This window comes from Amblyomma americanum, chromosome 8 (genome assembly GCF_052857255.1).
Source record: "Amblyomma americanum isolate KBUSLIRL-KWMA chromosome 8, ASM5285725v1, whole genome shotgun sequence".
NCBI lineage: Eukaryota > Metazoa > Arthropoda > Arachnida > Ixodida > Ixodidae > Amblyomma > Amblyomma americanum.
The window spans coordinates 581,156-596,407 of record NC_135504.1 but is presented as its reverse complement, the minus strand read 5'-3'; the positions used below and the strand labels follow the sequence as shown (position 1 = coordinate 596,407).

At 46.5% G+C, this 15,252-nt stretch overlaps 1 protein-coding gene across 3 annotated transcripts in view; it reads left to right on the top strand.

Annotated features, from left to right (window-relative positions):
* Positions 1 to 13,885, top strand: part of LOC144100750 (AP-5 complex subunit zeta-1-like) — a 50,338-nt gene extending 36,453 nt beyond the window's left edge. The window contains exons 13-18 of one of the 3 annotated variants that reach the window (XM_077633585.1): positions 537 to 659; positions 3,441 to 3,573; positions 5,234 to 5,429; positions 8,657 to 8,805; positions 9,436 to 9,483; positions 13,590 to 13,885. In XM_077633585.1, the coding sequence (XP_077489711.1) occupies positions 537 to 659; positions 3,441 to 3,573; positions 5,234 to 5,429; positions 8,657 to 8,805; positions 9,436 to 9,483; positions 13,590 to 13,736 (796 nt within the window). In that variant the 3' untranslated portion in view covers positions 13,737 to 13,885. Of the gene's footprint in view, positions 1 to 536; positions 660 to 3,440; positions 3,574 to 5,233; positions 5,430 to 6,868; positions 7,108 to 8,656; positions 8,806 to 9,435; positions 9,484 to 13,589 lie in introns of those variants that run through there. The other 2 variants (XM_077633586.1, XM_077633587.1) reach the window with 2 other exon arrangements.
* Positions 13,886 to 15,252: the final 1,367 nt, after the last annotated feature.

Genomic DNA, 15,252 nt, shown 5'->3' with positions numbered 1-15,252 from the left:
TGCTGTGCACCGATCACAACTTTTCGCTTGAAGTTAGTACTATGACAACACCATCTGCTTGGTGCCATGTGAAACAGTGCACTGCTGTGGAACTTGCCCACATGAAGAGAGGTCAAAATGGCAGCCAATGCTTGTGTGTTCTGGAAAGCTTTCATTGAAGTCAGCTACAGTGCTGTCTGCTGTTGGCGTTTCGTTGGGGCGCCACCTGTATTTTCTTCTTAATTTTTATGCGTTGTTGTATTTTACGAATACAACGAAGTCCTCGAATCTAAGCCGACCTAGAGTGTCATATCTTGAGTTTTAAAAAGAATATCGCCCAGATTCGAATAAATACGGTATGCTGTGGAATAACTTTGACCGAAGAGATATTCAAGGGCCTCTCTGCCAGGACTGTTATTTGCGGTTTTTTAGGGTGCAATTCCTCCGATAGTTGTGGAAATTCCTGAGTTGTGAACTTTTTTCCACTAACGAATGTCAGTCGTTGCCCAAGGATCCCACGCATACTCATGGGACACACTGAACTTTAATCACCCCAGGTGTTACCTGAAGACCTTTGAGCAGCACGGGGACTCTGAGCTGGCTTCGCGATTGTTGCCGGCTGTCATGGAGCGGCTCTCCGTCTGCTTTGGCTCTCGGGGATACTGCGAGCGGCTGCGCAGGTGAGTCTCTCTGGGAATGGTGTTAATGGTCTTCTTGTCTGTTGAGCATTGACGAAATTCGCTACAGCTTGGCCTGGTCCATGGGAATGCACGAAATGACACTAGCGCTCTGACAGGTGTGTGGATCATCACTGTAACTGCATTACAACCATGGTACACATATGCTACACTACACTGCAACGCACACTAAGGCTGTTGCCAACAGGCGTTTGTGACCAAGGTGAGGGTTATCTAGTTGTCAAGGTTTTTGCTATACATGTTGCCAAAAAGGAATGTAGGTTTTTTTGCGTGCAGCTCACTTTCTGCCAGCAAGTGCCGAAGGTGCACGACCGTGTTGATTGTGGCCATGCACTGTCGGCCACAGACACGATAATGTGAAACAAGCTTTTTGCTCCAACAGTAGCTCGAACAAAGAAAGCATGGCATGAACAGAGGCTCCCTCTGTCGCTGCCTCCACCAGCACAAAATCCCAGGGATATTGTTCGTAACAGTGGGTTCTCACATGAATATATCCATGAGAACTGTGATCAGTCGAGGTGGCTGGTCTTTCTGCATGCCACAGTAAAGACCTAATGGGAATGGGAAACGGAACAGCTGTTACGAGGCCTGCAGTTCAGCAGCTTACTGACTTGCGCTGCTAAAACTGTCATGGACAGCTGCACTTTTCATGTTGCCAATGCTGCCTGTTCGCAGACTGAAGCACATGGTTATTTATGCCAGGCCTTAGTATGGTTGTTTAAAGGGACCCTGGAATGATTCCAATGAGCATAGTATTCTAGATCTGTAGAGGTGGTCTTTGGGTGTTCGAGACAAATTTGAAAGCCCTGCATGGACCCTATAATTATTAGGGCGACACACCTCCCCGCACGTCCGCTACCCGATGACGTCAGTGGGCAGACAAGGCGAGATTGAAGGCTGGCTCTTCTGCCCACTGATGTCATCAGGGTAGCGGACGCGCGGGGAGGAGTGTCTGGTTGTGAGCTACTGGGAGGAGTGACTTTTAAAAATTGTTTCTAAATTATAGGGTCCTTGTAGAGCTTTCAAATTTGACTCGAATACCCACAAGGGCCATCTCTACAGATCTGTTGCACTAGTATATGTCCATCGAAATTATTCCTGGGTCCCTTTAATATTCGCTACCGTAGCAGCAGGGGGGTTTACGCATTGGGGGGTGGTGTAGACAGTTGTGTATAATTATATGCCGTTCACTATTCTAGGTGACAGCTTTCCTAGGCAATGCAAGGAAAAATACGGGGCAGAGCACTTCTAGCGGTGTCACTCCAGCAATACTATTTTTCAGCTGCAAGACAGCCACCTTGCACGCTGTGCGATTTTTTTGCTTCATCGCTGTAGTAGCTGGAAGCTGCTTGGATGTTTCTAAACAAGTCGATGTAATCAAATGAACTGAGACCCTCTAACGTTGAAAATGCACATTTATCTTAGATAAAGAGTGTTACCGATAAATTATATGTTTTTATTGTGAAGCAATACTACTTTAGGTCGCACTTCAGCCCGTTCCGTGGCGAGGCGGTGGTAGGCACCATTGACCTTTAGCGTGACCTCGCTACGTGACGTCACACCACGTGACCTAGAGTGATGTCACACCAGCTGTGTAAAAACGGGGCCCCATCTCACGCCGTCGCGAGGCGAGGCGGTAGCCACCAACGGCGGCCTAACTCCCGCTCCTCTCACCAGGGGCGCTACGGTCAGAGTGACATCACACCAGCTGTACAAAACAGCTCCGCTCCTCTCGCCAAGGCAGTCATACAGCCAGATGTTACGATGGTGCCTACGAACAAGGCAGCTCGGCAGAATGCAAAGAGGAAGCATCAGCGTGCTACGGAGACGGAAGAAGGAGAAGAACGACTTTCTAAGCGGCGTGCCCAGTATGCAGCTCGGCGACAACGTGCAACCTCCTCTGTGGAAACAGCAGAAGCAAAGGAATAAATTATGAGTTTGCCCGACAGTGAGTCTCCTTCTACTAGTTCAGAACGCTGGAACGCGACTAAACGGCAGAGGCGTGTCCAAGAAACCCCGGAACAGCGGCAGCAGCGGCTCGAGAAGGAACGTGCGTTTCGAGAGAAGGAAAACGAAAAGCGAAGAAAACAGCGTGCAGAAGAAACACCCCAGCAGAGACAAGAGCGTTCGAAGAAAATTGATTCGCAATCACCAGGCTTAACCAAGCTAAGCCACGGCTGTTTTTTATAGGAAACTAATAACTTGAGCAGAGCTTTAAAGGGGGCTAGTTGGTCACTCATAAAGATATTGGGGTGCACTAATTTCGGAAGAGACAACACAAAGAATGCACCCCAAGGCACATAAAAGACAAGCGTAGATAAACTAATAACTGCAACGGGGTCTATCTTCTCTGTGTGGTAAGAAAAGGTGCATTTTGGCTGTATAGCTTTGGCTCCATTGCCAAGGAATTTTGTTGTGGAGTATAGTATCATTTGTAGCCTGTATCGTTTATGCTCTTGGTGCATTGGCCCATTTGTTCTAAATGCCATGTTGTTGTGTCTCTTTTCGCCTCCCTGGTCTGGAGTATGGCGCCTTTGCTTAACTCTTTTCTCCATTTCCTCTATCTGTTGTCGTACAAAATAAGCTTAAACGTAGACTGTATTAAGAAATAAAGCAATCCTTGGCCAACGTTTGTGGAATAGAGAGGGGCCTTGGGTACTGTCTTAGAATTGTTTGGAGCCATTTTCTTACATGTTTGCATGTTGAGCATTTGCATGCTTGAGGATTCCTCAGGCTGGGCGCTAAACACGATTCACGCCCCAGGGTGCTGGCAGATGCACTTCCTCAGCTGTTCAGCAAGTTCCCAGACATGACCTTCCTTCTGACCCCTGAGCTCGTGGAGTTCCTGAGCCACACGAGCTCGTACGATGTGGGGCCTGACTTCTTCGCGAACCTGGTAAGGATGTGTGTCTCATCCCCCCCTCCCGGGACGATCTATACTTTGTTCTCCAGGGAGTGCACTCTCGAGAGGAAGCTTGAGTTGTGTTCTTGATGTGCTCAACCCATCTACTATTGCATGCCTTGTCAGAAACTTAGCCTGGACTGTGTGGAAGGGGTCATGCTTGTGTGATGATTGTAGTTGTTAATATCAATTACTATACTGTTACAAAAAGGAATGCAAAAGGTTATTCTACCTCCCTCGGTTTGGCATTTGGTTTGAAGCAAATACTAGTAATTTTCTTTGAACAAATTTGGTGCGAATATTTCGAATACTTGTGGCACACAAAAAAGGTTGAATGGCGTAATCAAGTACTTTTCTTACACACAAGGCCATACAAGAAAGAAAAGAGAGACTGCACTGAAGCTTTGTCACACTTATTGAAGCTGTGTCGATGTCCTGCAAAAATGTAATTGGGGGAGTCAACCTACATGCAGAGCCAGTGTGCTGGTCTTGATTGCAATTGCTTCATTGCACAGCTGTTAATTTTTAAGTTATGGCGCCATGAACACCTGCTAGGCTTATGCACCCAGCGCTGCTACATGTCAGGTGTCGGAAAGGTGCATCATGTGGCTCTTGAGCCATTTCATTTGATTTGTGAATTGCACGAGCAGAAGTGCACGTTCTGTGGAAGTTCCCGATTAGAAGCCAGCTTTTGTAGCCTGCCCCATGGTCTGCGCACTGGTGGTGCACTGTGTTAAATATTTCTATTGATGCATGCTGGTTACGGTGCGCGACTGCAAACACTTGGCACATCTGGTTCCGCTTACCGGCACATGTGCAGTCATGTGGTGCCATTGTGCACTGAACCGAAATGGAATGAGGCAAGGGTTCCTGAAACGTTATTCGCACGAAACGAATACGTCGAGATTTCAAATACCAAACATTTGGGGGCTGCCACGGTGGCTCAGTGGTTATGGTGCTCGGCTGTTGACCCGAAAGACGCAGGTTTGATACCGGCCACTGCGGTTGAATTTCGATGGAGGCGAAATTCTAGAGGCCCGTGTACTGTGCGATGTCGGTGCACGTTAAAAAACCCCAGGTGGCCAAAATTTTCGGAGCCCTTCACTACGGCATCCCTCTAGTCTGAGTCGCTTTGGGGTGTTAAACCCCTATAAACCAAACCAAACCAAACCAAACATTCGGATCGAATTGAATACTTTACACTTTGACCGAATATTTGCACAAGCCTACCGTCGTACAAATTAATAAATGTGACTCAACTGCCTTAGCTGCCCCCGTGCGAACTCTACGGTAGGTTGTCCTCTGTATTTGGTTTCGGCAGCAAGCCAGACATAGCGTTCTCATCATTGCTAAATTCTTAGCCTTTTCATCTTCCGCGCCTTTTTCCTAGAATGTCCTTTTGCAGCTGGCTGTTGGAAACAGCCAGGCTGCGTTTGTTGTTGCATACCACGTCAAGAAACTCGCCTCAGAATTGTGCAGTGCATCTGCCAGTCTGTGTTTGGTGTCTGGGATGCGTGCAACTTGATGCAAAAAAATTGGCTTTTCCACAACTTTCAACAAAGTCCCTCTGGTGCGATGAAGTTTGTACTCTGCAGAAGAAGAAATGGTGGTGTGCTGTCCCTGTGGCTGTGACATGCGGCAATCATCTCGGCAGGTGTGGGCCGTGGGCGAGTTTGCCTCCCCGAACGAGAGCACGCTGTGCTCGCCCAAGGCGGTGGGTGCCTACTTCGAGGTGCTCGAGTGCCTGGCCTTTGAGCTGCTCAGCGCCCAGGGCCTGCTGAGTGAACGGCGGACCAGGCTGCTGTGCATCGTCATCACCAGCCTATCCAAGGTCATCCCGTACCAACATGGTGACAGATTTGCAAACCAGACTGCAAAACTCCGGATGCGATGTTTTGCACTGTAGACCGAGTGGAGAGGTGATACGTATTATACAGTAAAAGCTTGTTAACTCAATGGACTAGAGAAAATATTGTAATTATTGAACCTCCCCCCAAAAAAAGGGACAACAAGAACTGCCTGCATCATGGTAAATTTATTTGATGACCGACTGGGCAGTGGTTGCTTGCTTTTGAGATGAGAGCGACGCGTCAGAGACTATTTTCATGTTGCATACCTCACAGGCAGCAGTGCAGCGTGTGAGGAGGCTTCACCGCACAAACTGCAAATGGCATGTCGTGAGCCCACTGAAAGAACCACACAGGTGGAAACGCTTAGCGGCAGGAAAAAAAAATGCGGATAGAAAAGACGCAGCTGTGCTACAGGCGAAGCTTAAAAAAAGTGAAACTGTGCAGTGTGACAGTTGTGGGATCGTCGTCACACCTGCATGGAATTCAGGTTGAAGCTATTTGGATGACTGCTGGCAGTGCCTGCCATAAACGCTGCCCATACGAAATAACCAGTGCGAGACGTGTAGTGTCCAAATTAGCAAGTGTGCGACGCCATAGACTTACACGGGCGTTGGCCGGGACTGTATCTTTTGTGTATACATGCGGTCAACTCTTGATATTTCAAAATTGAAGAGGATTGAAAATTTTTATCAACTAGGTGGAGATTGAATTCTGCAGAGCCTTTGTGGTGCACCTGACTCTAATGAAACCAAATCCTTAGTGTGAGCATTTCTGCCTCAAGTCTGAATTTTCTCAGTAGGCGTGCATAAATAGTCAACCCTCACGAAGGTTTGTGAAGCCGTAATAATAGGTCTTCGCACTCCATTTGCTGTACGAAAGAAAAAATTGCAGCCACCTGCCCCCATTTACAGCAAGCAGTCATGGTGACAACTTTTCTTGGCACTGAAGGGAAGGTTTCATGCCACCAGATAGTTTGGCTGCATTGCTCTCTGTCTGCTAAATGGGCTGTGTAGGTGGCGACACATATGGAATCTTCTTGTAACAAGGAAATTCATTGTAATCAAGAAAAGCCTTTTTTTCCTTGAATTCCAACGTTTAAAGATGGCAGGTGTGCTAGAAAAATGCCTTAAATAATGAATACTGACAATATAAACCTCGTTTATAGGATTTCTCGGTTCAAAAGCTCAAAATCATGGACATTAAAGATGTCCCATATATTTATCCTGATTAATATGTTCCCGAATGACATGATTTCCTGGCTACTACATTCAAAATTTTGAAAAATTGTGGTCGTATAATACGTTTATTGCTCAACCGCACATGCTCAAGCATAAAATTTGCTGCGGTTTAACTACTGCTGAACCTGGTTAGAGAGCGAAAGCTGTGGTGTATCGTGGCTTGGCATCTGTAACGTGAACTGTGTTCCTCACATTGGATAGGCAGAGCGCCCACCCGGCCACCCTGGCAGGTGGCATTTAATGGTTCATTGCGAGAGGTTGGTCACCCCATGTACGCTGCAGCCTATTCTACCGCCCTCTACCGGCGAATCGGAAGGTCAAAGTGGTGCGACACCATGGTGGACCACATATGGTAAGGCCTATAGCCACACTTGACCTCTGGCTCATTTGAAGGTCAACTGGCAATGCACGGTGAAATCGGCTTTACCTAGCGTAGCGAAGCTTTCACTTAAAAAAATGTGCCGAACGTTAGGGCACGCGACATGAAAAGCCGAAATACAGCGGCAGCCACCCACCGTGGTGGCTTTTCTGCAGTATCCACGTGCGATGAGTTGAAGCACCACAGCTGCCCCGAACAACAACAACAAAAGTAAAAACAGCTCGCTAGCATTCGAGAGTGTGCAGGCGTGACACGATGAAGAGAAGTGCTGAGGTTTCTTCGCACTGCATAAGGGCAAGGGGGCGAAGCATCTGTGAACTACAGCGATGCGGGCCAGGTCTGAGGAACGCATGAGGAATGCAGCTTAAAAAATGGCTGTGGTTGAGCTCTGATTAAACCTGGAGCGACGCAGTAGCTACATCTGGCCATATGGAACTCGGTCAGTTTGGATTGCAAAGTCAGTCTTTCGCTGCTCCGTTTCGCTGGGCGTTCCTTCATTTTTGTCCCACTTGACACGGCGCGTGCGCACAGCTGTTGCACGCCGCGCCGCTGGCAGCAGCAGCTGCTCCGCACCACGTGACCAACCACGTGACCAACGACGCCGCCACGGAGCTGAATTGGTGCCGCGCTGAAGGGTTGAAGAGGTCGTGTAGTGTAGCTGTCGCTACAAAAGCAGAAACGCTGCGACAGTCAGACCCGCCGCGGTGGCTCAGTGCGTCTACTGGTCTACTGATCCTGAGTACCCGGGTTCGAACCCGACCGCGGGGGCCGCGTTTCGATGGAGGCAAAACGCAAAAGGCGCCCGTGTGCTATGCGATGTGGGTGCACCTTAAAGATCCATTCCAGAGCCCTCCCCTCCACTACGTCATCTCTTTCTTCCTTTCATCTTTCAGTCTCTCCTTTATCCCTTCCCTTAGGGCGCGGTTCGGTTGTGAGACAGAGACTGCAGCACTTCGTTTCCCCCAAGAAACCAATTTTCATTTTCAGATAGTCAGCCGCCGCTGTACTTAGGTGCAAAGGGTTGAAGCATCCAAAAATGTCGAGGAAAAGATTTTGGTTACTTTCGTCACTGTCGTCGACGGACCGGATGCGTTATGAAGTGCCTACCGCGCTCAAGGCAACGCACGCGCAGACTGAGTTCTGCGAGCACTTGAAAAGGATCGGCTCAGATCTTGGAAATGTGAATTTGAAATGTGAAGTGAAATTGTCAATAAATGTCTTTGTACCTCTTTCAGCAGTTACATTTTTAAAAATTAGGCGGTTCGGATCATATGTTTTTCCCCGCAACTTTTTTTAAAAGCGCATCAAGGAGGTTTTACAAGCATGTTTTAAGAGAAACTTCAAGTGGGAACTGTATTCCACTGTGTACGTAGGAAGCTTTGACGCATTGCTAGAAAGTTTGTTGTAATGATTGATGCAATGATGACACCACGCGTGACTGCCACTGGTCAAACGCAAAGAGTCAGAGCGGCCTGTGAGTGGATTTGTGGCTGAGGGCATCCGGTTTGGTTGCCGGAGGGTAGAGCAGCGTACAGTTGTCTTGCTGTGTAATGAATCGTGCAGATGTGAAACTGCAAAAGGAAGCTCTCCCTAAACCCTGTGGTGTGCAGCTGGCTGTGCGGTCCCAGGACCTGGTTGCTCGTGCGCTGCTGTGCCTGTCCAAGACTGGTCAGCTGTGCACCACCACCACTGTCCAGGGCCCCATGGCGGTGCTGGAGCGCAGGGTGCTCGAGCTGACCGCCATCATCAAGCGCTCGGGGTGGGTGCTTGGAAAAAGTCGCTTGTTCACTCGGGCAGGGATGTGAAACTGCTTACCAGCAGTTGTTATCCACTGTGGCCTTGAATGAGCACTTCCCAGCCACGCTTTAGAGGCAGTTTGTATTGCTCTGCCCGGTTTAAATAATAAAAATGCTGCAAAGAAATGAATAATGAATGCAAAAGATATAAACAACTGCATAGCATTGCTTAGGTTATAGTAGTACACTGTCCAGTGACTTTGGCATAATATAGATTGACTGTGATTATGGAAGGCATCTGTTGTGTAATTTATTCATTTTTTATTTAAAGGTACTTGATGCAAACTGGTGCTTTGTAGTTATGTGCTCATATACAGTAACCTGCACTGGACACACACAAAAAAAGGCTAGGCTGTAACGCAAGACAAATTGTATTGGAATGCAGATGGGGGACAGGACATGTTGAGCCAGTTGCTGAAGTCACCTGAGGGTTATTGCTGTGGTTATAACAGATCCCCTCATACATGGGTTCACAGCCAGGCCAGTTGTGGCATTGTTCATGTGAAGGAACTTTGTCAAGGGCTGTTCTCTCTTCGAGCCGTCCTTCCTTTGTGCACAGTGTGTATTTTGATTGCCCTTTGTGGTCTCTGCAGGGCTGCCTCCGCCATACTGTCACCACCCAAAGAAGAGGAATTGAAAAGGCAGGTGCTTGCTTTGCTGTGTGAGCTAGTGCACTTCCTGGTGGCATTTGTGCTGGAGGCATGACTTTCCTCTTTTTTGTTTGCTTCAGAAACTTCACTCTGATGTAAGCCTAACAGCGTACTTGGTTGTGGCTATGTTCCCTTTCATGTGTCTTATGGACTAACCTGCATACTGTATTTACTCGCTTAATTTGCACAATTTTTTTTTCTTAAATTAAGGCTGCAATTAAGGTTGCAGCCTTTCTAGAGCAGTCTGGTCTCCTCTGGCATGACAGACGAAATAAGGTGTGTAGCGGCAGCCTTTGAGTGGGAAACATGAACAAAACTACGATTAAAATATCGTCTAGGTTCTACTGTAATACCATCTAGCAGCAGTACATTTCTGGTGTGCTGGCCCGGTGGCTCAGTGGTTATGGCGCTCGGCTGCTGACCCGAAAGACGCGGGTTCGATTCCGGCCACGGCGGTCGCATTTCGATTGAGGCCAAGTTCTAGAGGCTTGTGTACTGTGTGATGTCAGTGCACACTAAAGAACCCCAGGTGGTTGAAATATCCGGAGCCCCTCATAGCTTGAGTTGCTTTGGGACGTTAAACTCCCATAAAACCATAAAAAAAACTTGTGGTGTGGGTGAGGCCCTCTTATGTCTGTAATGCCGTGCAGTCTGTGTTTATCTCAGTTAACTCTTTCGTTACCGTGAGAAAGATGACTTTTTGATAGGTTTTAGACATATTTTCTCCAAACTCTGTGAGGTGATAAAAAATTGTAGGTGACACTTAAACTCCGTCTTAATAGCTCGAATGGGTTACTTGGTGCCCATACATGCGGAATTCTCGACTTGACATTTGTAGATCCTTGGGTGTCATCATACCACTTCTGGTGCAGCGGTTAACGATGCTTCCCTGCCTTGCGATGGCAGGTGCGAGCCAGGGTGCTCTTCCCCAGTCATGGTCAGGTTGTGATGATGCCCACCCGGTTGCTTCTCCGGGACTCACAATGCCTTAACGCTGTCGTATTAAAATGCAGTATGCATAAAAATGATAGCAATGCAATGTGCTTTTTGAAGACATCTATTTCAACTCAAGTAATTGGTGTGAATATTGCAAAAACAATTGGTAAACACACAAGACTTGAAAATTAACAAAAAAAAATTATTGACAAAACAGCACCTCTTGGGAAAAAATATTAAAAACATCCTGAAATGTTAAAAATTTTTGAAATTATCACTCAAAAACTTTTTGAGCTAGCAATTTTTTTCTGACACTATGGACAGTCCTTAAAATAAATTTTTCACCACGAGCAAAAAATTTTCAAAGTAAAATGTAATGCATCAAAATGTAGCATGATAAGTGTACTTTCTGACATTATCAGTTTGAATGAAGAACATTTCTGAGGAAGCAAAACACAAAAGGTATATCCACCATACCATTTGTGATGATGTACTCATATGAAAATTGGAAAGATAATGCACTGAAACCTCATTTCAGTGAATAGATAAAAAATCATAAAATGGTTCTATATATCCAAAATTTGTATTATGAAGTTCCTCTAAAAACTCGCGTCGGAGAAGTAAAATTTAATCAGTGAAAGAATGTGAACTAGGAGAGACCGTTTCCATAGCTTTAGCACAGTTTTGAAGCTGCTCGCAGTTATTGCGGCGGCCGCATTCTGTGCAAAGCACCGCAGCATGCAGTGTTGGCTGTTCATACGCCAGCTAGGGCGGCTTCCTTGCATTGCAGTGACATTGCAGAGCGCAGTGTCACGGCGTGTGGTTAAAGACTGTATTGAAAGGTCGGTATTGACCTGAGATCGGTTTTGATACCCAATCTGTGGCAAACCGTGTTCAACATATGAAGTAAGAAATGTGTGTGTTGAAAATATTTAGTAACAGTTCAATATAGCCAATAATTTGTAATATTCGTGTTCGTTGTAACAAGGTTTTACAGTAAATTGCTTGAAAATTCTCTAGAATGGTTTGGTTTTGCGGCAGACGTTTCAGGCGATTTAGATCCAGCCGTAATAGCTTTCGCGAGCAGCTTTGTGCTATTACGCAGCGTCCATCCGAGGTCTGCTCCTTTTCGGGCAGATGGAAGCAGCACATGTTGCCTTTATGATCTCTGACAGGCGTAAACCAGAAATGAATGGGTGGACATTTCGTACTGTGCAGTTTATTCGACGAAATCCGACTTTGCAATATCGTCGTCAAAGTCACTGCTGCAGCAAGTAAATCTGCCGCAGATGGAGCACAATCGCGCAAAGCGGGATTTTTCCGAGCATGTGCCATTCCTGCGGCTGACGTTGCCCTGCGAGCACACTGTAGCAAAACCTTCAAGGGCATTTCAAAAATTTCCCTCTTGCAGGAAAAATACAGACTACGCACAAAACTAAAGTAGAGTGTCTGAACAACCCTCTGGATGGCTCAACAACTCCTCGATGCATAGTGATGTGGTAATGACAGAGTTGGGACCCTCAGTCCATAACTTTGAGTTGTGCTTGGCACAGTAAATGCTGTTTTTATAATTGCCTTCTCACTGCAGGGTGATTTCACCGCACACCTGTCATGCTACTAATAAGGCTGACAAAGGTCCCTTCAAGTTCGTCTCAAAGGAGAAATAGTTTCTTAAGCAGCGTAGTGGAAAAAATATTTGATTTGTGAAAAGATAAACACGTACTATTAGCTTACTCTAACATGCAGACTTACAGTTACATGCTGCATCAAGTACCAGTTTTTATGGGCAAGTCATATTTGCATCATCTTTTGCATCAAGGGGGGGATGAGGCTTTCAAATCAGGAAAATCTAGATGAAATCGAATTTTAAAGGCATTAGATTTCTAATCGATTGTCGCGCATGAATGAGGGAGATCACAGATCACAAGAAACCACGGCGAGCTTCGACGAACGTCTTGACCACAGCTCCAGATCGCTGTCACTTCCGCGTCCTCTTTTTGAGGCGGCGCGTGCTTCAGATCAGTGCTAGGCAAACATGCGGAATGCACTGTGTCACTATATAAGGTCTTTTTAATTATGTCCTCTGAAAACAGACCAGAAGTGGCTTTGGAAGATGTTTTTAAGACTGTATATGGACAAAAACTGGCTGAAGTCTTCGTGAAAATGCTGGTTTTTTCAAAAGTTTCTTTTGACTTGATGCCCTGCTTGTAGAAAGCATGGCATGACAATGGCTTCATGGATTTTGTGTTGATAAATTCTTATTGCAATTAATTATGCTCCTATAATTCTGAATTACATTCTCATCTTTTTCGCTGCATCACTAATTTGACATGACAATAATGAGTGCAATATGCAGGCGTAGATATAACATTCTTTGTGGAAAAAAAAATCAGGCTGCTAAAAATATTTGGGGGGTGTCGCTGCATCAACCATTTCCGCAGGTAAAGCTTGAGAGTTGCTACCACGTTTTGCTGCCGCACCAAGCTTTCTGCAAGTTTGTTATAGCAATGAAGCATATGAAAATTTATAATGTCAAGCCTACTTAAGATATGCCAGTGAAATTTTGTATTTAAGCATTGAGTGGACTAAGCATGCAAAATTGCAATGTTCTGCACCAGAAATTGTGAGGGCACCTCAGCAATTCGTGTCAATCTGAGAGCACTGCTTGTCGGAGACTTGTTTTGCTGCGTTATGATGACACTGCCGCCTCCAGCCACGCTTTGCTGTCTCACCCCATAAGCTGCTTTTGCATGAATACGAGAGTGCATCTCACGGAGCTGACACGCCACTGTGACCACATCCCAGCAGGGGGGTCCAGCCATCCATCTAGCCCTGCCTTTTGCTCTAGGACGGGTTTTTGCACAAGTAATGCTCTCGCATGATAAAAACCATAGAATGTGGAAAGGATTTACAGAGATTGAGAAGAGAATCACCAATTGGTTCCAGTGATGTTTCGGCCCCTTCCAGTTGTTTTTTTTTCAACTGGTGGGAGGTTGAGAAAAGCCAAGGCAGTGCTCTTGGTTTTCTCCTCCTGTCAAAGTCCCTCTTGCACCTGTCCTCGTCTTTTCACCCTGCTAGCCATGCAACCAGCCCTAACCACAACTCTTTTGCAAGGCAACTGTTGTGCAGATTGTGCTGAGACACTGTTTATGGTGATGCAGGCGACACGAAGACCTGGCACAGCTGCCTGCCCTGGTTCGTCTAGTCACTGCGGTCATGTCCACCCAGGAGTAACCCCCAGATTGGTCCTGCTGAGCTCCATTTTTATATACACTTGTGTTTATTGTGTGTCCGGTCGTGCTAGATGACTGTGCACGGGGCAATTTTTAAGGCCTTACTTGCCTCATGAGCCCACCGGAAGTGTCCGTCTCACCTGTCAATCAAATTATTTCATCGAAGCTGAAATATATGAAATTAAAAAAATAAAACAACAAAGGAAAAAAACAAAATGGATGAAAATTAATTTAAAAGAAATATAAAAAATAAAAACAACAGTAAAAAATTAAAATGCAACGCGTGCTGCAGTCATGGAAAAAGTTCGTGTTCTAGAAAGTTCCATGCTTTCATATTCCTGCATGTAAGCAGACTGAAGTGCCCTCAGAAATTTTTTTGCTCATTGTCAGTCTTATCAATATATGCTCACTCAACTCTGAAAACAGCAATGCCTCCCTAGTACGTTCAGTTCTTTACAGTCTGCGCCCAATCATTGTACCCGTGTACAGCTTGATCCCAAACATGATAGTTTTTGAAAGCGCAGCACCAAGGGTTGAGCTATTACTCTGGTACTGTGGTGAGTGAACAGCACTTGAGAGAAAACAAAACCCTGTGCTTTTGGTACTCATTACTGGAATGAAGCTGGCCTCAAGAAAATCACGTTGCTGGAAGATGCACAAGTTAGGCTTCTAATTGCTCTTCGTGTAGATTAATGCCAGCGTGGCCTTGTCTAGTGTGGGGTCAAAACCAATCTCTTGCTGAAATGGCTGTACCAGTTCTCTTGCACTGTGTTGGCAGCAATAGCAGGGCGCCCATTGCATGACCAGCCAGTGACAGGGATCGCTGCACCACTGCACTTGTTTCGCATGGAGATCTGGTGTTTGGCCTGGGAATTTCATCAACAGATGCTGTGCTCAGTGCTGTAAGGACCTTCAAATATTTTTCAACTTGAATGTGTCACAACTGTGGTGATTAGTTACCACTCAGATAAACGCATCTGAGTAAAAATGTGTGGCACCACCCTCGTGACCATGGCAGGAGGTGAGCGACAACTGCAGTGTTCTTTCCAAGCCTCCTCATGATCACAAGATTAACTTTTGTGGCGACACCAGGTGGAGCTTCGACAGCAGCTCAGGATCTCTGCCGACCGATAAACTGGCAGTCGTCAAGGATTGGGGCAAGTCTGTCAGTAATGCCTGCCCCACTGATTGTTCCAACTGTCCCTGCACATCTCCCAGCTGGGGCTGGTCTGAATGCAACTTTTAACTCCTCTCCGTGGCACACCAGAAAGGCTGCCATGGTTCACTCCCAGGCTGGAGGGCAGTGCCTGCAGGCGATTGGCTACGCCGCTAACAGCTTCTCTCGGCCAGCGGGTCGTGTTTTTCCGTACGTTTTCCGCGACTCGTTTTTTTGTTCCACACGTGCGCAACTTGACTACTGTAAAAATGTATATAAACCTCTTCTCCAACACCTTCCGGCTGTCACTACTCCGTCCTGAATCCAACACTAGGAGGAGTGCAGTTGCCGCCGCCTTTGTAGCCCCTCTCTCCTCTCTGAGGATGAAATATGCAGCATAAAAACACACGGACGACAGAAGAAAGAGACACTGCC